The sequence below is a fragment of the Molossus molossus genome, unplaced genomic scaffold, assembly GCF_014108415.1.
Source record: "Molossus molossus isolate mMolMol1 unplaced genomic scaffold, mMolMol1.p scaffold_m16_p_23, whole genome shotgun sequence".
NCBI lineage: Eukaryota > Metazoa > Chordata > Mammalia > Chiroptera > Molossidae > Molossus > Molossus molossus.
In genome coordinates this window covers 2,750,914-2,776,690 of record NW_023425359.1, presented here as the reverse complement: position 1 = coordinate 2,776,690, position 25,777 = coordinate 2,750,914, and the positions used below count along the sequence as shown (strand labels likewise).

General features: G+C 48.6%; 1 protein-coding gene across 2 annotated transcripts in view; it reads right to left on the bottom strand.

The window, feature by feature from the left end:
* Nucleotides 1-25,777, bottom strand: part of ACTN2 (actinin alpha 2) — a 72,921-nt gene that overhangs the window by 22,344 nt on the left and 24,800 nt on the right. Inside the window, exons 2-11 of one of the 2 annotated variants that reach the window (XM_036277494.1) lie at nt 22,026-22,140; nt 20,459-20,578; nt 19,190-19,276; nt 15,211-15,298; nt 13,350-13,428; nt 10,155-10,236; nt 6,361-6,446; nt 4,708-4,800; nt 2,957-3,187; nt 826-973 (exon numbers count right to left, since the gene is read on the bottom strand). In XM_036277494.1, the coding sequence (XP_036133387.1) occupies nt 826-973; nt 2,957-3,187; nt 4,708-4,800; nt 6,361-6,446; nt 10,155-10,236; nt 13,350-13,428; nt 15,211-15,298; nt 19,190-19,276; nt 20,459-20,578; nt 22,026-22,140 (1,129 nt within the window). Of the gene's footprint in view, nt 1-825; nt 974-2,956; nt 3,188-4,707; nt 4,801-6,360; nt 6,447-10,154; nt 10,237-13,349; nt 13,429-15,210; nt 15,299-19,189; nt 19,277-20,458; nt 20,579-22,025; nt 22,141-25,777 lie in introns of those variants that run through there. The other variant, XM_036277495.1, reaches the window with a different exon arrangement.

Below are 25,777 nucleotides of genomic sequence, written 5' to 3'. Positions count from 1 at the left end.
GGACCGCGGTGCACGGCCACGGGAGCAGGACTGAGCACAGCTGGCGGGAAGCAGGAGGACCGCGGTGCACGGCCACGGGAGCAGGACTGAGCACAGCCGGCGGGAAGCAGGAGGACCGCGGTGCACGGCCACGGGAGCAGGACTGAGCACAGCCGGCGGGAAGCAGGAGGACCGCGGTGCACGGCCACGGGAGCAGGACTGAGCACAGCCGGCGGGAAGCAGGAGGACCGCGGTGCACGGCCACGGGAGCAGGACTGTGCACAGCCGGCGGGAAGCAGGAGGACCGCAGTTCACGGCCACGGGAGCAGGACTGTGCACAGCCGGTGGGAAGAAGGAGGACCGCAGTGCACGGCCACGGGAGCAGGACTGTGCACAGCCGGCGGGAAGAAGGAGGACCGCAGTGCACGGCCATGGGAGCAGGACTATGCACAACCCGAGAGGAGACGAGTCTGAATGAGGAACTTAGGACTAGACAGTGATACCAGCATTCTCCTCTCCAAGTAGAATTTCTAAGTGGGAAATTACGCTGCTCTGTGGCATTTAATACACATCCTATTGGCAGAAGCCAGGCTGTCTGGCCCACAGTTAGGAATGAATAGAGACTTGTGGAATCAAGTAGAAAAAAGTGGGGAAGACAGAAGGAGGCCAGGCCCTACATAGGCAAGTGTAGGAAGATCGCATTTCAAGTGCCGTTTGGTTGATTAGAAATAAGAGTTTTAGTACAAGAGCACAGCAGAGAGGCGAGGACACCCGCCCACAGGGTGCCAGGTGTCAGAGAGTAGCTGCACCTGTGGCTCTGTCCCCAGTCCCAGCCAGGTCGCTCACCGTAAGCCCAGGTCTCGTGTGTGGATGCCTTCTGTCTGAACTTCTCGGCCAGGTGCTCCACGCGCTCCAGCCTCCGGATCTCGTTCAGCAGCCACTCCTCGTAGCCCTTCTCCGCCTGCTCCAGCCTCTGCCAGGCCCCGGCGATGTCCTGGGTGTGCAACGGGGCCGGTCATTCCACTCTGGCCTCTCGGGCACTGCGGTGACCCTGCACTGCACGCCTGACAGTGTCCTCCTTCCCTTCCCCCACCTCCCCTCCCAATAGCCATTCACATGTGCTAGCTTCTAAATGTCTGATTATCGCCTTCACGATGGTCTGGGCAGAAGGACAATGAATAATTTAACACGTTTGTCTCAGACAGTGATGTGCTGTGAATGGAAAAAGAACGCAGGGTCAGGTGATGCTGAGACCCCGTGGGGTGGGTCCTTCAGGCAGGTCACTGTGAGAAGACCCCTCCCCTTTAAGGACATGGCATCTGAGCTGAGACCTCAGTGACAGAAAAGCCAGTTTTGTGCAGAAGTGGGGAGTGAGCATCCAGGCCCGGGAGCAAGCCGAAGGCCTGGGGAACATGCTCCCCCTGGGGTGGGGTGGGAGGCAGAGCAGCCAGGGGGGAGGAGCCAAGCACATGTGTTGAGGCCGGGAGAATGAGTCTGCATCTTACCCTAAATATTTTGGGGAGTCACAGGAGGGTGTCAGAAGGAAGGAGATGGGCTGTGATTTACACGTTAGGAAGATGGTGGTGGCTGAATTTCAGAGGCAAGAGAAAAAGAAGAGCCAGTGAGAGGGCACTGCAGGGTCCCGGGAGAGGACAGCGGCCTGGCCAGTGGGCGCAGCAGAGTGCAGAGAGGGCACCAGTGTAAGATGTGATCTGGAGGTGGAGCCCATGGAGCTGGCTGAGGGACCGGATGCTCGAGAAAGTGACAGAGCCCGGCTGGTGTGGCTCAGTGGATGAGCGTCGTCCCCTAGACTGAGAGGTCTGGGTTCGATTCCCAGTAAGGGCACATGCTTGGGTTGCGGGCTTGATCCCTACTGGGGGGCGTGCAGGAGGCAGCCGATCAATGTTTCTCTCTCACACTGATGTTTCTATATCTCTCTAAAAAAATCAATAAAAATGTATATATTTTAAAAAGTGGCAGAAAGGGGGGGTTAGTGGTGACACTGTGTTTGGGGCTTCAGTAACTGAGAGCTGCCACCCATCACTAAGAAAGAGAATCCTGCGGGACTCTTGGATGTGTTACGTCTGCCACCCAAGCGGATCCATGACCCTAGAACGTGGGAGAAGTCCGAGCTGGAGATTAAAGTATGGGAGGCACTGGCGTCTGGAGGGTGATCTGAGCCACGGGCCTGAGTGAGATCACCCGGAGGGATAAGGTCAGAGAAGATGGTCAGCATGAAGCCAGGAGCCTCTGTCCACAGACTGGGCAGAGGAGGCAAAGCTTGGAGCAGCGACCGGAAGGGCCCGTTGGTGAGGCAGGACGGAAACCGTCAGTTCGAGGGCAGAAGAGCTGCAGGGAGGAGGTGACGGTGAACACTCAGAGCTACAGAGAGCAGGGAACAGAAGTGACAACTGCCTGGATCGTCAGCGTGGACACTGCTGACCGGGGTGAGCACAGTCTCGAGGAGGCCACGGGAGCCAGGTGACCGGAGAGTGAAGAGTGGAAAGGATAGAGGAGAGAGCCGACCCTTTAAGGACCTCTGTCTAGATGCCCACTGTGACAGGGAGCCGAGAAACAGGGTGCCCCCCAGGACGTGGTGTCACAGGGGTCTTGCATTTGGCAGGCTCTAGACTTCTATGTACTGATGTGATGTGAGGGACTTGGGAGAGGAAGGAACTGAGGATGCGAAGAGACGGAGGTGGGCGCAGGGCTGAGCCCTCACGAAGGTGGGCGGGGGTCATGACAGCGGGGAATGGCTGACCTGGTGGGGACACAGCACTCATGCAGAGGGAGGAGAGGACGGGGCTCCCCACCAGGGTTTATTAGAGGCCTGCTGTCGGGAGGCCCACACCAATGCAGGGGGGCCGAGGGCTGCACGGCAGAGGGGAGCAGCTGTCAGGACCGAAGCTACGCTCCTGAACGGAGAAGACAGGGGAGTCCACGACCCCTCGCGCTGGGAAGAGGCCCGGCCACTCACCGACACCATCTTGCCCTCGGAGGGCATGAAGGCCGGCCGGTTGCTGATCCGCAGCTTGGTCTGCAGCGTGTTGAAGTTGATCTCCAGCTGGCACTTCTCCTGCACCTTCGGGGGCTTGTGCTTCCGGCGGTAGTCCCGGAAGTCCTCCAGCTTCTTCTGCATGGCCTGCATGGTCTTCTCAGGGGTCCGGTTCTCCAGCCAGGGGATCGTGCGGCGGATCCACTCCAAAAGCTGTTCCCAAACACAAACACTGCTAAAAACACCAGCAAAATGCCCCCACTCTAAAAAGATCTCACAATTTCGGATGGACTGACTTAACGTTCCTAAAACTACAGAAGTGTAATGCCCCGACTGGCGGAGAGGAAAGGCGCCCCTGTGCGCGATGGAAACATCAGCGCCCCACCCGTGGCCCCCGGCCTTCTCCCCCACAACACCACACACCGGGTGAGAGCTCAGTCAGCACGAGTCATGTTTTACACATGTGTGACATTCACGGGAAACTCGGGGACCAGACATGAGCAGACAAATGCTGGATGGAGCTTTAAAATGAAAAAATAAAATAAAATAAAAACAAAAAAATCACCTGACGTGGTGAAATGCAGTGTGAAAACGCAGCGAGGAAGTGGGTTTACCCTAAGCTCCAAGCTAATGAATGTATTTACTAGACAGAGGATTGTAACTCTGAACTGACTCGATGCCAAGGGATGCTTTAATCTGACATCTAGCTTTCACCGAGATCCACGTGATAGACGTGGGAATGGGGGTGGATGCCTGAGGACAAAGGACATTTTCTTGAATTACTACCAAAGTCTTAAGAATGACCTGCTGGAAAGCCGCGCAGAATTTACACTTCCGATCACTGAGAAAATGACAGCAAATTATAAACTTTAGTTAAAATAGTGTGTGCCCAACAGCCTGAGGGTCTGAGGAGGAAAAGGAAGGATATGTAACTAGGATCCTCGTCCTCCGGTCCTGGTCATGCTTCAGCCCTGAGGTTCATCACTGGCAATAAACAACACGGCCAAATGGACTTCCCACGGCAGTGTGAGAATGTGAACTCAGCATCATTAGACTGGACTAATATAAACCACTGCTTGGGAAGATTCACTCCACGTGTCCTGGTACTTTTCCCAGAACAGACTAAGTACCAGCTAAATTAAGCCAGGGCAAACAATTGGTGGTGACCTGTGTGACTGGCTGAGGTCCATCTGGACAGGATGTGGCTGTGGACCTCCCTCCACCCATAACCTGTGTGCTGAGGTCCCTGATGCTAAAATAAGAACAAAAGAGCAATGTGGAAAGTGCTGCTCTAACCAAGCACCTGGCTGCCGAGCATCAAGGAAACTCATGTGCAAATACTGGGACGGAGGGCTCCGCCTTCTCCATAGTCCCTTCTAGATGCTCGTACTGAAGGCGGAGCCACGTCTAACACAGCTGAGCTGGCTCCTCTGAGCTGGGTCACTATGGACCAGGCTCCTGAACGCGAAGAGCAGCCCCTGTGGTGTCAGAACCAGGACAACCATGCGGTGCCTGCCGTCTCGGGAAGCCCAGGCCCGGAGCTGCCCAGATGAAAATGAAACCACATATGCTTCTTCAACATGGAACCACCTCTGTGTTCCACTGTATTTTCCTACTTTTATTCCATCTGAGATGAAAAATGCAAAGAAAGCAACACTGACAGCCCGTGTGCACCCTCTTGCCTCACCCTCTGGGTGGGTATGGACAGGACTGCGGGTCACCGTTTCCTTTACCTCACTCGCTAGCCTCTCATATTCTTCCATCAGCCTCTCATTCTCTTGATTCACAGCAAGAACCTTACATATCCTGTTAGCCGCTGTCTCGGCCTGTAAAACACAATAGGTAAACGGCAGCTCTGTGGACAGGTCACGCGACACGAGGGAGGCGTGCTGTTCACGTGCAGAGTGCGGTGCGGTGGAGGAGGGCGGAGGGCACGGCTGTTTAGTACCATGAGTCATTGCACACCTTTTTTACAGTTTTTCACACAGACTTACACGGCAGGCTGAATACACTGTAGGGAACAAGGGGGAGATACCATTAGTCTCAACACAAGCTTTGTAAAACATCAAGCCAGTTAGTACCAGAAATATGTGGGTTGAGGAGCGTCTGCCTGAGCGCTGCCCGGGGGGGCCGGGCCTCGGACTGCGGGTGAGGGCTGCGCACCCCGCCCCTGGGAGTCAGGGCAGGACGCCGGGTCCTGAGCGCTGCCCGGGGGGCCGGGCCTCGGACTGTGGGTGAGGGCTGCGCACCCCGCCCCTGGGAGTCAGGGCAGGACGCCGGGTCCTGAGCGCTGCCCGGGGGGCCGGGCCTCGGACTGTGGGTGAGGGCTGCGCACCCCGCCCCTGGGAGTCAGGGCAGGATGCTGGGTCCTGAGCGCTGCCCGGATGGCCGGGCCTTGGACTGTGGGTGAGGGCTGCGCACCCCGCCCCTGGGAGTCAGGGCAGGATGCTGGGTCCTGAGCGCGTCCCTGCACTGGTTCAGCGCAACCCTCCTGAACTAAGTCTGGAACTTGCTGGATGGGATTCTTCCCTTGAGCTGAACATGTTTAACCCTTTGCTTAACCTACACGAGGCACTGCTAAGGCAGTAATTTCCTGCCATCAATTTGTGGAGGAAAACCTGGGCCCAGACTGGCAAAGTGCCTGGAATTCGGCCACGGGTGGGCAGGAGGAGCGGTGTGCGTCGGGCCTCCCGGCCTCCGGCCTCCCCAGCCTCGCCTCTAAAGCCCTAACGCGGGCCGACTGCTCATCATCTCCACCTGCCGGTCCTGATGAGCCCACAGGGGCAGCGCAGCCTCGGTCCATCCCAGCCTCTCAGGGGTCACCAAGCAGAGACACGAAGGGACCAGAGACAGAAACAGATAAATATGGAAGAAAAGGACATTTACCCACAATATCCATCCCTCAGGCTGTTTGTCGTAAGGAGTGTGCATTTTTTCAAGGTTCTAACACTGTAATCCTTTCCCATTTCAGTTAAAATGGGATCAGTCTCGAAAGATGTTGGAACAGATCCCTGAGCAGTTTCTAGCAGTTTCTAGGACTCGGGCACTGGGAGGCACTCATTCCCCTGGTTGGTTTCCCTTTTCCTGCTCAATGGATGTGGCTCAATGCTCATGATGCCTGGTTTTCCTAAAGCACAAAGTTCCCACAATTCACTAATGAAATAAAAGTGGTATCTCAGAAGGAAAGAGAGATAGAAACATTTCAGGAACTGTCTAAAGTTAAAGCTGTTTAAAAAAAAAGATTCACAGTTTGGAACTTGCCATGTTAGAGCATCAGAGACGCTTGGAAAGATTCCAAGGGAGATACGAAGCGGGTGTGCACACACATGCACACACGGGACACGCATGCAGAGGGCAGCACAGCCCCACGGACGGGTGTTGGGTACCTGCTCCGCGCCCGCGAAAGCATGGTAGAAACAGGACACGTACGTCATGATGGCCCGTTCGTCCGGTTTGGGGGTGTTCACAATGTCTGAGAGGGAAAAACAGCACAGAAAACACACACGAAGAGCAGAAGCCAGGATGAACAAGGGGAGGACAGACTGGTTTACACCATAGATTGTTGTCTCTTGGGCCCACAGTCCCAACCTTCAGACGGTACCCAGGTGGTTCGAGAGCAGAATGACCTGAACCAGCGTTTCCTGGGTGATCACACTGAGGCTTTCTGCTCCCCGCACCCAGAGGGGTGTGAGGTGCAGTCAGGGCAGCAGCATGGGGTCCGTGCACTGCAGGCAGGCAGAGCTTGTCGCTGCCTCCCAATGGCTCATGGGCCCACGTCCTTTTGACCACATCAGGTCATCTGCCACTTCTCTGAGTGACGAGAGTCACCTTGTGAGATGCTGGGAACAGCTTCCCCGCACCCCCACACTCTCTGCTTTCTGCTGTGACCGGCCTGCTTTCAAGGATGGATTCCCTGGACGAGCATGTCTTGTGATGCCTCTATACACACTTACCACGCCATTTACGGAAATCCCCAAGGGCGACAGAGCATCAAAAGAGAAGGGTGCACACGGCTTGTACACACCTCGACTCTTGCTACATTTGTATCAGCTGCCGAATTAACCACCAGGAAGAGTAAAACAGAACCGCGGGACACATATCGTCCCCCACCTCAGCAACACTGCTTTTGCTGAATTGCTCTTTAACTTTAATCTGAGTTCAGTCACTGGGCAGAATGAAGTTAAAAAGACGCCCTGCAATTCCCTAAAGCAAACCCTAGCCACTGGGTGTCCAGAGGATGTTCATAGAAAGGGCGTGGGTTGTGGGACAGTATGGAGTCTTCTGGAAAACAAACATGGACAGCACACTGGTGCACGGACAGAAAGTAAGTTCAAAGAAAACTCCACTAAAAAACACACAACTGCCTCCTCAGAACCAGACGGTCTCCTTACTCAGAGGAGAGGGGAGAAAAGAGAAAACAACTGAAAAAATGAAGACACAGAAGGTGAGGGGTGAGCGGCGACTCGGGTGTGACGTCCTCACCTTCTGTGCACCAGCAAAAGCATGATAGTAACAGGAGACATAAGTCATTAGGGCTCGCTCATCGGGTCTGGCCGTGTTTACTAAATCTGTGTGGAGAAAACAAGGTTAACTGCTCCGACGCCCCGACACCAGCAGGCTCCCGCCTGGCCGCCTCCAAGGAGTCGGAGCCATGGACCTGCCCGGTCACCCACACACTCATGTTGTGAACACCTGGCTCAAATCAAAGAGGTCACACCTGCAAAGTCACTGCTCTGTGCGCTCTGAGAACCGCCAGTGGAACAAAGGAACGGCCCCAGAGGGCACGCTGGCTCAGTCACGTCCGTGGCCGGACTTGGACCTGATTCCACAGGACCGCACCGTGACAGTCCCGGACACTGCTACCGTGTACACGTGCGGCCCGGGGTCAGCAAAGGCCTGCAAGTCCACACCCAAACCTGGTGCCCAACTCGAAGAAGCTTGTGGAGAAAAACAGGGAAACTTTCATACCCTTTAAAAGCATGGAGGCGGGATGGGGAAGCGTTTCTCCAGTTTTGACCACAGGTTACAGTTCCAATTAGCCACTAGAAAATTCCCACTTGGGGTTCAGAGACCAACACACACAACAGGAAGTCAGGTCAACTGCAGCAGGTGGGATGATGGCAGAGCGGGGTCAAGGTAAAACATGACAAGAAGAGGGGCAGGAACAGAAGTGAACAGGATGCTTTGCCCGTGTAAGTCCGTGTTTCAGCAGCCAAGATACAGAGGCTAATGTGGGGGGTCTGCTGGGTAGGTAGGTAGGTCACAGCATCCCCAAACACAGGCCAGTCAGAAGATTCTTATGAGAAGTTACTCTATAAATAAAGCAATACAGTTTGTGAAAATTTCTCTGAACCAAAGAGATGAAGTAATGGGAGACCGGGTGTGTCACAGGGAGGAGGAAAGGAATCGAGTGCTAACACCACCAGCCGAGAAGGATAAGCAGAATGGCTGTGCCCCGACCCGGGCTCAGAGACCACGGGAAAACCAGAGCAGCCGGAGTATCAGCGGCCAGAGCAATGACGACGGTGAACCTGAACTCACCCTCGCGTGCAGTGCAGTAGGGGGCATGGATGACCTGGAAGATGAAGGTACTAAATGGCACCCGTTTTCTCCTCTCTTTAGTATCTTAGCTATTAATTCAAGTGAGTAGTTGTTTACTCTATGGAAAGGTCAAAGGAAAACCACACAAATACAAACTTAGAGACGACAGATGGAGAAAAGGGGGAAGAACTTTTCTCTGTTGCTGCTTCATGACTGTATTGACTTTCTCCCTCTAGAGAGTGTGAAGAAACCATAAGTAGAATTCTGAAGGGTGTATTCAAGTGTTAACACCAATAATATAGGTGTTGGATAAATGGTCAAATTAATAAATAGATAAAATTAGAATTGTAATTGAAGGATCAATATTATATCCCCCTAAAAGTTATGTTGAAGTCCTACTCCTGGTTCCTGTGACTGTGACCTTATTTGAAAGTAGGGTCTTTGCAGGTGTTCAGGTTAAGATGGGGTCATGCTGGAGTAGGACGGGCTCTGAATTCATTTTGCCGGGAGTCCTTAGAAGAGGAGGGAAGAGACAGGGAAGACGGCCATGCAGAGACAGGCGTAGCAATGCCACCACAGCCTGGCAAGGCCTGGGGCTCCGCGGAGCTGAGAGGAGCTGTAAGAAGCCAGAAAGGATCCGCTCCTGGAGGCTTCAGAGAGAGTGTGGTCCTGCCAAACCTTGATTTTGACTAGAGCCTACAAAACTGTAAGAAAATAAATTTCTGTGGTTTTAAGCCACCCAGTTTGTGGTAATTTGTTATAGCAGTTGTAACGGAATCACCCAAGTAAGGAGAAACAGAAGACTGATTATTGACTATAATCAAGTTCTTTGCTTTTCCCAACAGTGTAATTAGTGGAAGCAATGGACTATCAGGAAATAACAGTCACAACAAGCACAGTAATGTAAGTTCCTTGAGGTCAGGACCCTACCACACACGTCTCATTATCTGCTGCAGTACCCAGCGTCTTGTTCACGGTCAGTGCTCACTAAATGTCTGCTGAATGGCAGTGAACCATGAACAAATGAAATGAATGGATGGCTCCGCACTGGGCTGGGAATGGTGTGCCGCAGGCAAACTCTCGAATTCACGCACATAAAGGCCTCCGAAACTGTTCCCCGCCTGAGTGCTGCCAATCTCCAAAATCCTTAGACATTCTTTCAGGTCTAACTAGACTAAGTGTAACTTCAGCTGATTAAAGGTGGAATGTGCAAGTTCAAGAGGAACAATCTACACTTGATTCAAAATCTTCTGGTTGGAAGAAAAGACTTTTTCCTTGTGGAGTCTTAAGAACCTCACAAGAAAATTTACTTACTAAAGTTGTCTCTCTATGGTAAGAACGGTTATGTTGTTAAAAAATTAAAATAGGAAGTTTTTCTTTGAAAATCACAAACCAAAGCATTCTGTTTCTTTGCCAAAGCTGAACCTTTTACCAAATCCTTTCACCATGGTTGTGCTGGCTTTTTATGCAGGATTAAAAAAATAACTTATGAACAAGTTACACGTGAAACCCTCCAGTACTCATTGAGGAACCCTAAGTGCTTCAGATGTGACCTATGAAGTTTACAAATCCCTGTGCACGGCCACAGCACACAGCCCACAGATCTGCTCCAGGTTGGCAGGCGACACGTCCCTCTCACCTTCAGCATCCAACATTTTGGGAATATCCAGGTGTTTCTCTGCGATTTCCATGGCCAGGTTAATATTTCCTACTGGGTCATCCTGCATGAAAATCAGCAGAGGCAGATTTTTAAAATGCATTTTTGAACAGGATACATAAATAAGGTTTTCTGTATACCTCATTTTGGGGAAGAGAACTTCCCTTCCACACAAAACCACAATAATATGAGTGATTTTCCTTCTTATCTCTTCCCAATCACTTCAAACACTAGAACATCAAATATAATACAAAAACCACACAAGCCATGCACAATGCAATTCATAACATGGGAGCAAAGGTTTAAGAGAACAAAGTCTTTGCAGGTGGGAGGAACCTTGTCAGGCATTTTCTGGACAGGATCAGGAAGGTAACCATGGAGAATTAGTCCTACACCTCGTTTTAAATGGAAGAAGAAAAATGCCCCCCGGTGAGAGCCAGCCCACTGACAAATGTTACCAGATGGTCCAAAGAGCAATATCATGTTTCTAGATGTTAAAGATGAGAATAAGTCACAAAAGCTTGAAATTGCAAATGAAAATTGGGAAGAAAATATTCTTCTTAAGATTACATTTATCTTCTACTGTAAAACGGGTTAAATATATATAGCACAACAAAATAAATTTAACCAGAGATGTAGAACTAAAATACTGAAAAGCTAAAAGACTTAACATGTCTTGTTTTGACCCATTAAAGAGATTAACCGTTATGAATCTGGGGTGGGGGGATGTAAGAAAGAAAAATCAAATGAAAAGTAGTGTTAGTCTGGGAATGGCTTTGATCAATTTTAACATCCAAACCATTAAAACACTTGAGAAACTGCAAAGCTTTGCAACGAGCACACTGATTTTAACATGGTGAAACATTTAAAAAGTGCAGCTTCAAAACCCGTCACAGCACCCAAGGAAGAGGCCACAGTAAGCTCCTGCTTCGCGTAGAGTCTAATGATCTCAGGCAGAAAGCTTTTTCAAAGAACTGTTGTTAAACAAAGAATATAAGCATTTCATAGGACGCGCCTGCCATAGAGGGAGTCCTACTTGGATATTTTATGCAAATGTTGATAAAGCCACAGAGCCACATAACCGTTTCCATCTTTCTGTTTTTAAGATATAAGAAAAGTTTCAGTATTAAATGGAGAGGGGCCCTGGCCGGTGTGGCTCAGCGATCAGAGTGTCAGCCCTTGGACCAAAGGGTCTTGGGTTTGATTTCCGGCCAAGGGCACATACCTGGGTTGCAGGTTCAATCCCCGGCCCTGGTCGGGGTCGTGCCAGAGACAACTAATCAATGTGTGTCTCTCTCTCCCCTCCCTTTCCTCCCTTCCTCACACTCTCTAAAAATCAGTGGAAAAATATCTTCGGGTGTGGATTTGTGAAAGTTATCTCATTTAAGCTGTAACTTATGAAGATAAAATGTGGCAATTAAGTGTTTTCTTGATTCAGCAACTGGCCAAGTGACCTTGACAGATAAGTGAATTCCTCATTATCTTCATCTGTAAAACTGGGATAATAATAATGCCTTGTTCACAGGTGCAATATATTATATTTTGCTTTGCATTATGAGGACTGAATGAATATGTGTGTGTGATACAATAAACTTATTAATATGTGCATCAATATTAATGTACATATATGTATAAGCACATATTAATGTTATGTACCACACACATTAATACATGTATATATATAGCAAACAGATGTATTTATAAGTGTTATCTAGAAATAGATAAATACTCACTGCTGCTGTTAATTACCTTTTTTTTTTACCCATCACAGGTAGCCAATTAGCACAGGTCTGTCGATCTTTTGTAATAAAAACTGACCATTATAAACTGCTAGTGAAACCAGGTCTATCTATCTAGTACAATCCTCTCATTTTGGAAATAAAATAAAGATTAATTGAAAATTTATATACTGTGTGTATGTTTGAAACATTTTATTTTTTTATCCTCACCCGAGGACATTTTTCCATTTTTTGTTCAGATAGAGTGGGAAGGAGAGAGAGAGGAAGAGAGAGAGAGAGAAACATCGACATGAAAGGGACACATCTAGTAGCTGCCACCCGCACGACCAACCAGGGCCAGGAACAAACTGCAACCAAGGTACGTGCCCTTAGCGGGAACTGAACCTGGGTCTCTCTGGACCGCAGGTCAATGCTCTAACCGCTGAGCCAAACCGGCCAGGGCTGTTTGAAACATTTTAAAAGCTCAGGGATAAAACAGATGCTTTGAGAAGCTCAGGATCCCTGGCTGCTCCCTTCCCTTAGGCAACCTTCCATCACAGCGCTGTGGTCCCAACCCCAGTAGGGTGGTGAGCAGATGACAGCCAGGACACTGCCAACCACCATCCACGCCACAGGGGGCAGCATGCAGAGGGGGGCTCCACCAGAGCACAACCACGGGAGGTGAAGGGCCAGCTGAGCACACCAGCAGCCGAGCGCCCTGCGACCCCTGGGGAGCGTGGGGCCAGGCCCGCGGCCTCGAAGCTTCGCACAGCACAGGTCCCCGCCACGCCGTGGACGGGCCGGGCTTCTTTATTCCAGCACAGGTTCCACTTCAAACTTCCCTTAAAGCAAGAGTTCAAGGACTATCGGAAACTTAATAAGCACACTGGAGTTTAAGCCTAAAGGGAGAATGAACATTTCCTAAGTTGAGTTTTCTGAAGAGAGCAAAACCAAAAAAAAAAAAAAAAAAATTCTCAAACTCTCAAACTTCTTTTCTGAGGCTATGACTAATATCTGTTGCAACAGTGAGATAATTACGAAATGTCCCTTGTGTGAGAGACAAGTTAATCAGTTGAGTAGATAAGTCTGCAGTGAAGTCCTTGAGCAAAGACAAAGGAACATGAGAAAGAAGGCCAGGAGGGTTTGAGCCTCCCCCTAAAATGTACACCTCACTTCTCATACTTACAATCTAGGAATGTAAAATCTCTAACAAACTTACTTAAAGCCTCAGAGTAAGTCAAGCCCAATCAACAAATAGCTTAATTTGGGCAAAAAAAGGTGACTGGCTTTGGGTCTTGTCCTGTCCTTATTGTGACAGGGGAGCATTTCCCACGGCCCTGCCTGTGTTCACAGGGAGCCAGGCGCCGGCCGGGGCTGCGTGTGCTGGGCTCGGTGCTGATGTGCTCATTTCGGGACCACGTGCTGGGGGTGGGGGGACTGGACATGCGGGCCCAACGACCTTGTTCAGCTTTGAGTAGTCAATGAGGTCAGGCCGGTGCCGGTGGATGAGCGCGCAAAGTCCAAGGCCGTCCTTCCAGCTGCACCGCGTCGAGAAGAACAGGACAGGCATCAATGCAGAGAACGCAGCAGGGTCTGCACTGCTCCGATGGCGGCCTGGAGCTCAGGCTGCACGGCCCCTAGCAGCTTCCTGACCGACTGAATGCACCAAAGGCCCTCGGACCTTCCTCCCTACCCACCCGGTGACCTGTGCCCCTTCCTTGAACACTGGTCTTCTTCCCGGGGTCACCAAGGACTGCCACCCCCTTGATGTCCACTTTCCATTTTCAGATTAAGGACCCCCTTGCCTGGGCCCACCTGGTCGCCTCCCAGTCGGGCTCTGTGCTGGGAGCACCAGCAGTGACCAGAGGGAAGATGCCCTTGACAGCTGTCTTCCTCTCGCACTGTCCCTCCAGACCCGACTGCTTCCAGCCCCTCTCCAGCCTCCGTTCCGGACCCAGAGTCAGCCCACTCGCCACGCACACGCACACACGTTCCTGCGACAGATCTCACACCTGCAGAGCTGCTCTCAGCTCCCAGGTCGCCTCTGTCTTTCCCCGTAAGGCAAAAACAAAATTTTTTTTAAGGCAGCGACATGTAGGTACCTAAGGGACTTAGCAGGGAGGATGGGGGATTCAGCCTGCTTCCCCAAGACACCAGCACTGACTGTTCCCAGCTACGGGCACACCAGTGGTGACCAGTGGGTCACCTGCAGGCTGGAGCGGCAGTTCGTTCCTCACAGGGCCAGGGGGAGAAGGGAGCCCAGCGCCACACGGCTGCAGTCCTTCGGCCACTCGGCCACACGAAGAAAAGCAGGCCCTGGCCGGGCAGCGCAGTTGGTTAGAGTGTCATCTCCATACGCCAAGGTTGTGAGTTCAATTTCCAGTCAACACATACACAAGAAGCAACCAACGGATGCATAAATAAGTGACACAACGAATTGATGTTTCTTTCTCTCCCTTCCAGTCTCTCCCTCTATCCCCCTACATCTCTCTCTCTAAAATCAATCAATAAATAAAAATTAAGAAAAGAAAGAAAAGCAAGGAGTAGGAAGCACCTCTAGGACCTCTAACGTTGACACTGGCCCCTCACCCTGCAGACAGCGTGTCCACGGACAGGGAAGGCCCTTCTCACCTCTGCACACTCAGGGCGGCTCAGCGCCTGGAACCTGGTAGACACTCCAGTAGGACTTGCCCATCTAGAAGAACCTCCCCAGACTGCCACTGTGTCTTACCCTCACTCTCGTTTCTGACTCCCCACGGCGGTGGGCCCGTTCACATTCAGGGCGACCACCGTACAGAGGGCGAGAACTGAACTGCTCTCCTGCTCACAGAAAGACCACGGAAGTCGGCCTGAGAGACCGAAGCACAGGACAAAACGTGCTCTCAGGGCACGTCTGGACTTCCTTTGGCCAGCAGTCTGCACTTTTTCAAACATGATTCTCCTGCTTCTCTTGGATTCCAGCACACCACGCCGATTCTGGAGCAGAGGGATGCGGGTGGAGCCAGGCCACGGTCTCCCCTTCCCACTGAGGAGCGATCCCTGCCGCCGTCCCCAGCGCAGGGTGAAGGCCCGGGAAGGAGGCTCTTCCACCACCACGTTCTAGGCCCCATTCCAGCGCCACAAACACTCACTTGGAAGTACCGAGCTGTTTTACCAGCATCCCTCACCTTAATCACGTTTTCCCTGAGAAGCCCTAAACGTCAACAATGTGAGCCACAGACCTGCCAGAAACAGAAACGCCTCTCAGGCAAGAGGAGACAACCCCAGGCGAGGACAGCGCCCCCCAGCGGCCGGCGAGGCGAGGAGCCAGGCCTGCTCACCTGGTGTGGAAGTTCTGAATGTTGACATTTCGGTAAGGAGCAGTTTTCCTCTGACACCACAGCAGCAGGCCTTCTTTGGCAGAGGTTTCTGGAATGACAGACAAGAAAAGTACCCATGGGGACATGCTCACACTCCATTCACCCAGTCTGAGTCTCTACTCCAAGGGGCCAAGCACCTCACGCATCACCCCTTCTGGTTTCTTCAAGAGGACAGGAGCAGCAACCCTGAGCCCGGTGACTTCTGATGACACTTAGGGACTCAGCTGTAGGTTACGACACACATACATGACACCAGGCCTTGGGGTGACTTACCTTTGTATGAAAAATTTTAAAGTGTATATAGTTTATGACTTAACTAACCTGTTATTCACTTCATTTATAATTCATATTCTTAGGTAAATGGAATTCACAGAGGCCATCTGACTCAAATGTATACCTTTACCCCGAGTTTTAAAATAAAGATTTTTATTAGTGAATTTCAAGTTCAGCCACTTGAGTTTTGCCCAAGTTCGCAGCCCCACCCCTACCCCGGTGCCGGGAAGTGCTCAGTGCTGGTGCTGGGAGCACAGAGCAGCACTGAGGCCGTGCTGGGGGCCGCGGCCACTCCCCGAGGCCACACTGCTCCGGCCACAGGCCAGCAAGGGAAGGCCATCCCTGCCACCGGGGGAACTCCTCCGAGAGCGATTTAGGCTTAAGGACCCCCACTGGCCCCACGGGCACTGCAGAATGAGACTTCCTCCCACGCCTTCCCCGTCAGCTTCTGCAGCACAGGTGTCTGCCAGCCGCTTCGGCCAGACGGCTCTCGGCCATCGCCTGCTCGCCCACTTGGTCCTCCACAGGCATTTCCCCCAACAAATCTCATGCACTTCTGTGTGGACTGAATGTTGTGCAGCCCCCCCCCGCCCCCAAATCCATATTTGAAGCCCTAACCACCAGGGCATGGTGTGCAGAGATGTAGCCTTTGGGAGGCAGCAGGGTTCGGTGGGGTCAGGAGGGTGGGGCCCTCATGATGAGATGAGTGCCGTTCTAAGAGAAGTCAGGGTGCTTGCGTGGGCGTGCACACCTTCTGTCTGTCTGTCTGCCTGTCTCTCTCTGCTGTGTGAGGACACACCAAGAAGGCGCCATCTACAAGCCAGTAGAGGGCCTTCAGCAGAAACTGGCCATGCCGCCAGTGATGCTGGCTTCAGCCCCCAGAACTGTGAGGAAATACACATCGCTGTGTAAGCCACAGCTTCTAATACCACCTTGGCACTTGCTTCTGGTGGCCCCAAAGTTGCATACACCAAACAGCTCCTCAAAGCCACTTATATAACCTCGGGTTCTGTCCAGTTGGTGTGGCTCAGTGGTTGAGCGTCGACCCAGGCACCAAGAGGTCGCCAATTCGATTCCTGGTCAGGGCACATGCCCAGGTTGTGGGCCAGATCCCCAGTGGGGGGCATGCAGGAGGCGGTCAATGGATGTTCTCTCTCATTGACGTTTCTGTCTCTCTCTCCCTCTCACTTCCTCTCTTTCTAAAGTCAGTAACTGCTTGCCTTTGGTTCCTGGCCAATGTAATTAATAAGAAAAAGTGTCAGGAGGAATTAAATTACATTTTTATAGTTTAAATGAAAATTAGGTTAGAAAAGTAAACACATAAAGCAGGTCAACAGAATATTATAATTGCTACTGAAGTTTAGATTTATGAGTCAGTGAGTTTCACTTGATTTCTTTCTGTTTGTGTCTGAACATGCTTAGGCTCTGAATGTGGAACAAAGTTCTCTCCTTGTTTAATTGACGGCTCTAATCAAAGCTGACTCTTTCCCAAGTTCATTTCCACTCTTGCAGCAAAGGTTAACAGCCTGTGCCAAGTATGTCTGTGACTGTGGGCCACCCCACTCCCCGAAGGTGCAGGTGAAATCTGAAACATGGCTATTTGGCGCACACACATCCACACACAAAACTCTGTTGTGGGTGTAAAAAGCACATTATAAATAGGTAGTGTCATTTGTCATTGCATCATGAAAAACCGTATGATGCACCCAGGAACCCCATGACTGAACATCTGGACTGCCTACACCAACAGATACATTAATCTTTAATTTATTTCCTGGAAGAGGCCCACCATTCTGTTAATGGAGACTGGCTCCTCAAAGAATTCAGATATAGCCCTAGCCAGTGTGGCTCAGTTGGTTGGAGCGTCATCCCATGTACTGAAGGGTGATGGGTTCGATTCCCAGGGAGGGCACATACCCAGGTTGTGGGTTCGATTCCCAGTCAGGGTGCGTAAGGGAAGTAACCAATCAATGTTTCTCTCGCCCACCCCCCTTCCTCTCTATAATCAATAGAAAATATCCTCGGGTAAGGATTTAAAAAAAAGAATTCAGTTATAATAACGTCTTTTTCTACATAATATATATCATTAAAACAAATTATGATTTTATTGTAGACTTCTAGAAATTAAGTGAAGTTAAGAATGACTCCATTAAGTAAAAAAAATAAAAAGCAAATTAACATCCTCTACTACACTGAATGTGAAAAGACATCTGATTGTAGAGATGTAGGCACTTTGCTAATGAAATTACCACTTTTGAGTATTTAATTTCAGAATCTTCTGAGAAGCAGATTAATATATCTGTTTATGGAGATCTTTGACAAAATACTGTGGTTGAATTATCTGAGTATTAGTAACAATTTCAGGGGAACTCTCCAACGGAATATCCCATTCAAAGCTACACTTTTAAAAATAATATCACCACAATTTGAAATTTGTAACCAATCAGAAAACCCTGAGGTCAGTCAGGTTCACCTCCACAAGAAAGGATCTGCTACTCTAGCAAGTGTAATAGTGTGAACAAGATTTTTTTAACATAGTATTTGTTCTTTAAAGTGGGTTCAACTGTTTAAATATTTAAATTAAAAGTATATCAAATTTATAAATTATAAATTACTCTTTTTTAATAAAGCGAGAACATTTAAGAATCATCTTGTCTTGTTATTTTCATTATCATGAAAGGAGTGCACTCTAATAAAAGTGCATTGTATGAAGTTTTCAAATTCACACTATTTATTAATTCAAGTAGCTGTCACTCCTGAGCCCAGGTGCTGAGGTATTCACGTCACCACACCCTCAGTTTTCAGGTGACATAATGGAACCCAGTCCAAGTGCGTCAGAAACGCCTCAAGGGCAGGTACCGCAGGCTTCGTGTCGTGGGTACAACAGGAGGCAAACTGCAGATTTTTAATGTTTGTTAGTTGATTAGTAACTAAAATCACTTTAAAAGACCAGCGCCAGAGGGTATTTGGTCCTGGGCAGAACTATAAACATTGGCTCCTTTCCTCACCATTCAGGGACCTCACTGCCTGTAGGTGACTGAGGGGGGCTGAGGGAACAATCCAAACCACTCTGAAATATGTTCAGCTATACATTTTGTGCTCTAAAGGCTAAATAGGCAGTATTCTAATTTTAAGAATGTCAGTCTGACAGTTTTCCAACAGTGCTGAATTTATCAAAATATTTAAGAGTACAGTGGATATATGACTAAAGATTTTCATCTTCAGCAGTAGCACCAAGAATTAGGACTCTATGACAAGGAAGAAAGGAGGGAAGGAAGAGCAAATGAAAAAACTTGGATTCCAATTAATTATTTTTTGTACCTGAAAAAAAAAAAAACAGTGTTTCGCCTAAAAGTCTAAAGAATTCTGTTACACTTGTGGACATACTAGTATAATAAGCAATTAAGAAACTCAAAAAATGTTCATTTTTAAAAGTAACTTCTGTTCTGAACATGGGCTCAACTTTCCCAAAATGATTCCACCCCATGAATGAAGCAGCATTGCTGGGGTCTTCCCCTACAACTCGTGAAAAACCAACTTACAGATCTTTCATTCAATCATGTAAGTGACTGTTCAATTTTATAAAACTATATTCAAATTTTAATTTGTAAGCTTACAAGTTACTCTGAGTCTCTTAATACATTCAGATTTTAACCATGTCTTTTACCTTCAACTGAAATATCCTGAATAGCAAATCGGAGGATGATGGTCCAGATCATGCCCAGCGTCATCTTCACATTGCCGTCAACAATTTCTTTAGGATAGAAAAACCAACAACAGGTTAGTGTAAAGATAACGTAATCATATAAAGTTTTCCTAAAAGATATGTTTCCTATAAGTCTTGACTCCAGAGCAACTGGAAAATATGTATGTGGAAAGACCAGTTTATGTTTTCACAAGTGTCGCTGTGTGTCTAATTAGAATACAATATTCATAACCAAATGTACCCTGTTTAAATGAATTCTGAGTTAGTAACAAGCACAAACCTTACATATGCATAATCACTGAAAACAACCCATGAGTTTCCAAAGTTTAAAGACTAGATGAGCTAAGGTTCTAAATATAGTTGTGCCCCTTTATCCAAGACCCCCAGTAGATGCCTGAAACTGAGGACGGTACTGAACCCTATACCTACATGTCTTGTCCTACACATACACACTTTTGCACTTAAAGGATGCACTTATGGCTTCTCTTTCGTATCAAAATTGCCAGCACCACTGTTCTCTTGCTTTGGGGCCATGATTAAGTAAATACAGGTGGCGAACACAGTCACTACAAGACAGCCGCAGGGGATCTGATAACCAAGGGGCTACTAAGTGACTAACGGGAGAGGAGCACAGACAACGTGGAGACGAGGAACAAAGGGATGATTCACATCCCAGGACGGAGTGGTACAGGGCAAGATTTCACCACACCGCTCAGAATAGTGTACACTTTAAAACTTACGTCTTGTTTATTTCTGGAATTTTCCATTTAATATTTTGGACCAGCAGATATGGGGGGACCACTGTAATAAAATACAGAGAACACAGGCTCGTCCTCACCTGGTCCTTCTTCCAGCCCCCAGCTGGCAGGTTCATGGGACAGCTGTGTATAATGAGAGGCAGGGTTGTCTCAGCTCCTGCCAAACTGACAGGGCCTCTGTCTCCCACAGAGAATGAAGAGGCCACTTCCTTCCTATGAATGAGTTCTCACCGAGAGTCCTTGGGATGTGTATGTGCTTTCTCACTCTCATAACCAGCTTGAAGAGGATGGCATAATATTTGACTCTATTCCTTTTACAAATAATCCTACAGCCTGGTCTGCCATTCATGGCACCATCTCTTCTTCTCTCTCTCTGCTCAGAGCCCAGCCAAGGCCTGCCGCACTCGGGCTCCAGCGCAGGCCCGCAGCCCCACCGTGAGGTCAGTGCAGCAGTGTTCCCGACACCGCTCACCTTCAGCCCCGATGGACACCAGCTTCACACCTTTGCTGGCGATGTAATCCAAGGCTTTGTTGACGTTGGCGATTTTGTGGAACCGCATTTTTCCTCGGTCAGGTTTGGGCAGCCTTTCCCCTGTCAGGTGAAAACAGATCAGTGCGGACAGAGAAAGCGACAACCCCGAAGCAGAGTCAAAATGCCAACATTCAGAGTCCCTGCTTTCCGTAAGTGGGAATGCCCCTCTGCCTCTGCCATGCCCCTGGCTTCTGAATCACGGTACAGCGGGAACATAAACCAAACAACTTTCAGGATCCAACAGGCCAGGGGAACCATGCAACTAAGGCCATATGTTCTTCTGATCTGCCAAGAATGTCCAGTTCAGCCTACAGGCCAGATTACAAATGAGTGGGGAAGGAAGCCGCTTGGTGTCCCGAAGCACTTGGGGTTCCGACTAGCTGTCAGAGGGCGTCAGGGCAGCCTAGTTCCAACCACAGAGGTGGCTGCCAGGGCTGCTCTCAGACACCTGATGAGGAAGAGATACAGATCAGGGCACACTTGCTATCACCCTTTCCAGACTCACCTCCTCAAGGTGTCCATTCTCTGGCCCAAAGTCTAAACCAGACAACTGAAATTCAGGGCAAAGTATAACCCCTCCAGTTATACCAACATGTAAGCTGGACTAAGGGTGGAGAGGGCTACATGGTGAGCCATCATATAAATGTCATTTTTTTTCCATAAAAAATGTCATATTTTGTTACAAGGTAGGTGATATAAATACTACTTTAATATGTTGATTTTATTTATTTTTTTTGTTAATCCTCACCCAAGGATATTTTTCCCATTGATTTTTGGAGAGAGTGGAAGGGGGGAAAAGACAGATTGGAAAGGGAAGAAGAGGAGGAAGGGGGGGGGGGAGAGAGAGAGAGAAACATCCATGTGAGAGAGACACAGTGATGCGCTGCCCTTGCACTTGCCCTGACAGGACCGGGGATAGAACCTGCAACCCAGGCACGTGCCTTGACTGCATAGAGAACCTGCATCCCTTCGGTGTGACGGTCAACACTCTAACTGCTGAGCAAAACTGGCCAGGATTAATATGTCAATTTTACTTTTATTTTTATTTTTGTTAATCCTTACCCAAGGATATTTTTCTATTGATTTTTTTAAAGAGAGAATAGAAAGGAGGGAGGAAAAGAGAGAGAGAGAAACATTGATGTAAAAGAGATGCATCGATTGGTTGTCTCCCACACAACCCTGACTGGGGCTGGGGATCGAACCTGCATCCCAGTTATGTGTCCTTGATCCGAACTGAACCCAAGATCCTTCAGTCCTTGGGCTGATGCTCTAACTGCTGAGCCAAACTGGTCAGGGCCTGATATGTCCATTTTAAACAGAATACACTCCCTTTTTAAACAGAAAACTACCTCCCGGCAGACTGCTCTTTGAGTGGCTTTCTCTGTCCGCAGGACCCTGTCCCTGCCAAGTGGGCTGAAGGGAACCGTAGCACCCGCACCTAGAGGCACCCGGCCGCTCACTCGCCAGGGGCGAGCCGGCTGTGGCACCGAAGCAGCCGTGTACCGACCTGAGATGACTTCCAGCAGCAGCATGAGCTTCAGGCCGTTCCTGAAGTCCTCCTCGATGTTCTCGATCTGGGTGCCAGCCTTCCGGAGGTGGGAGTTACACCAGGCGGTGAAGGTCTGCAAGAGAACGCACGCGGCTCAGCACAACCGGGGTCCACCCTCCACGGGCCGCTCGTGCCTCACACCTTCCAGAGTCTAAGAGGCTGGGACTCCTCGGGCCATCAGACTGAATTTGGTGCAAAGAATGATTTCAGTACCAAGGATAGGAATTTTAAAAATTTGTTTTTCCTTTTACTGATTTTAGAGAGAGAGGAAGGGAGAGGGAGAGAGATAGAAACATCAATGAGAGAGAACATTGATTGGCCACCTCCTGCATGCCCCCCACTGGGGATCAGGCCCACAACCTGGGCATGTGCCCTGACTAGGAATCGAACCGGCGACCTCTTGGTGCATGGGTTGATGCTTAACCACTGAGTCACACCAGCTGGACCAAGGGTAGGATTTTAGTAAAATTTCCTCTCTAGAGAGGAAAACCTTTAATTTGGTTAACCAACCTGAGGACTTTTTGCCTTTAGTGTAAAAAGGTACCATGTGCCCGGCAGGTGTGGCTCAAAGGATTGAGCATCGTCCCATGGACTGAGAGGTCCCGGTTCAATTCCTGTCAGGGCACATGCCCAGGTTCCAGGCTCAATCCCCAGTAGGGGACATGCAGGAGGCAGCCAATCAATGTTTATCTCTCCCATCGATGTTTCTCTCTCTCTCTCTCTCTCCCTTCCTCTCATTAAAAAATCAATAAAACATATTTTAAAAAGGTACCACATTTATACCTATGCCTTTACCTTCTGAAAACCTCTTACACTGTAGGAAAGATGGACTAAATCAGGACATGCTTATTCTGTGTATACAACCAAAATAAATTTGCCCGCAAAAGGGATGAATAAATAATGTGCACACACTGTCAAATGTCCTGCTTTAGCGCAGAGGGTGGGGCAGAAGGAGGAAGCGACGAGGGGCCCTTCACCACTAATTATCTACCACCATCCTGGATGAGCAAGTTTTCAGTTAGTAACTAAGTCAATCAAACAAATGTGCAGGATCGTCAATCATTAAAAAATTAATGGCAGTGGTAACAATCACCTCCTCCTGGCACAGATCTGGATTTCAAAGACATTAGACAGCCCTGCCCTGGAAGGGCCCGCATTCTAGTTGTGTTAACAAGTCCCCGACGGTCTGCAGAGAGACGGGCTGCGTGTGAAGTGTTGTCCAAAGTCACTCTGTTTATTTTTCAAGCTTCTTTAACTTGGCTTCCACTTGTGCACTATTTCCTGCCAAAACCAGATTAGAAACGCTCCTGGCAGCTGCTGGCTAAGAATGCACTCTGTCCTGAGTCTCGCAACAGCTGCGGGCTCCAGAACAAGTGTCCGCAGGTGACACAGGCGGAGACACCGACAGGCGGAGACACTGCCAGGTTGCCCAAGAGGAGACAATGAACCTCTCAAGAACACTGTTCCGAGGAAGACTACAGACGGACAGTTTCCATAAAAATGATTTTCCTGGGTCTTCAAGAGGATTTTCAAATCTGACTAAGAGCCACTATTGCAAGAAATATGTGACGGCATTAAATTCTAGGGCAAAAAGAAAACACAGGCATTTTCTTGGATTTACAACCCTAAGTAATCATCTAAACCAATAATTACTTTTCCTAAACACATGTAAATTTTAATCAGGGTTCATCTAAGTCAGCGGTTCTCAACCTGTGGGTCGCACGACCCTTTCACAGGAGTCGCCTAAGACCATCGGAAAACACATATTTCTGATGACGATTCATAACAGTAGCAAAATCACAGTTATGAAGTAGCAACAAAAATAATGTTATGGTTGGGGTCAGCACAACATGAGAAACTGTACTGAAGGGTCGCGGCCTCAGGAAGGGTGAGGACCACTGATCTAAGCCATACAGTCTAGATCTGGACCCAACCCACGTGGTAGGCACCAGCCACATGTGGCTATTTCGATGTAAACTGAAATGAGAGAAAATTAAAATGTAGTTCCTCGGCTGCAAAGGTCGCCTTCCGAGTGCAGAGAAGCCACCGTGGCTGCGGCTGCCGTGGCGGACGGTGCAGACACAGAACACTGGCAGTTCCGTGTGACAGTGTTATTCCAGGGAATAAAATTCTGGTTTTTGAAGCTAAGATTATTACAGGAGTCTATGCTTTATTTACTTAAATATCAATGCTATGTATCTGCTTTCTGAATAGGTCATACATTTCCTTGGCTAAAGTTCAGGTGGTACAAAGGCTAGAAGTAGAAAGCCTCCCTGGTCACCCTTGTTCCCAGCCACCCAGCGTCCTTGCCCAGAGGGAAAAGCATCTCTTCAGTGATGTTCTACACAGATACAAATACAAAGATGTGCACATCTTTCTATACCCCTTCAACACATCACAGTATACACATTGTTCTGCACCTGGCTTCTTTTTATCCACTTAAAAAACGTAACCTACAGATCATTCCATATCAGTAGAATCATTTCTTTTTATGGCTGCACAAGATACCACACTTTATGTAACTAGCTCCCTAAGGGTGCATATTTAGGTTGTTTTCTGATAACTAAGTTCTTATAGTAAAAAACAAAACAAAACAAAACAAAACAAAAACATCACATTGCAGGCCCCATATTCAGCAAACAAAACTACTTTAAAGGTTGTTTTTTTAACTAACAATGCTAAGACTAATTACATACCTAACTTTGGGAAAGGCAAAGAAAATAACAGATTGTGATTTTTTTTTTTAATCTTCACCCGAGGATATTTTTCCAAGTTTTATTTTATTTTTTTCTTTATTGATTTGAGAGAGAGAGGGAGGGAGAGAGAGAGAGAAACATCAATGAGAAAGAACATCAATCGGCCGCCTCCTGCACGCCCCTCATTGGGGATTTGGCCCACAACCTGGGCATGTGCCATGACTGGGAATCGAACCAGCAACCTCTTGGTGCATGGGGTCGACGCTCAACCTCTGAGCCACGCTGGCCAGGACTGAGGATATTTTTCCATTAATTTTTAGATAGAGTGGAAGGTAGGGAGGGAGACAGAAATATCGATGTGAAAGAGAATATTGATTTGTTGCCTCCCACACGCGCCCCAACCGGGGCTGGTGATCAAACCTACAACCCAGGTACATGACCTTGACTTGAATTGAACCCAAAACCCTTTGGTGTGAAGGCTGACACTTTAACTGTTCAGCCAAACCGTCCAGGAACAGATTTCATTTTTTTAAAATGAAATTGATATAAAATATAATGATGTAAAATATTTCTACAGTTGTTTTTTTAGATTCTGCTTAAATTAGGCAAACATTGCTGGTGCAAATTACCTTATCTTGTTACCACATCAAGTCCCTTCATGATAAAAGTATCATCTGGATCTAACCCAAGAGCTCCTGAAATCACTGCAAGCTTCCGGAATCCTGTGAAGTCTGTCTGATACCACCTTTCTACAGGTACACATACCATAAAAGTAAATAAATTACCATATGCAATTTTCAGTTGTGCAAATCCAGAGAATAAATTTAATCATAAAGTCAAATTTTTAGTTGTCTAATAAAGTGTGCCTATCTTTTTTAAAACAATTTTACGTTTTTCAAAAATATTTGACATACAGTATTATATTAGTTTCAGGTGTACAACATAGTGATTGGACATTTATATGACTTACAAAGATCACCCCAATAAATCTTGTACCCATCTGACAACATATAC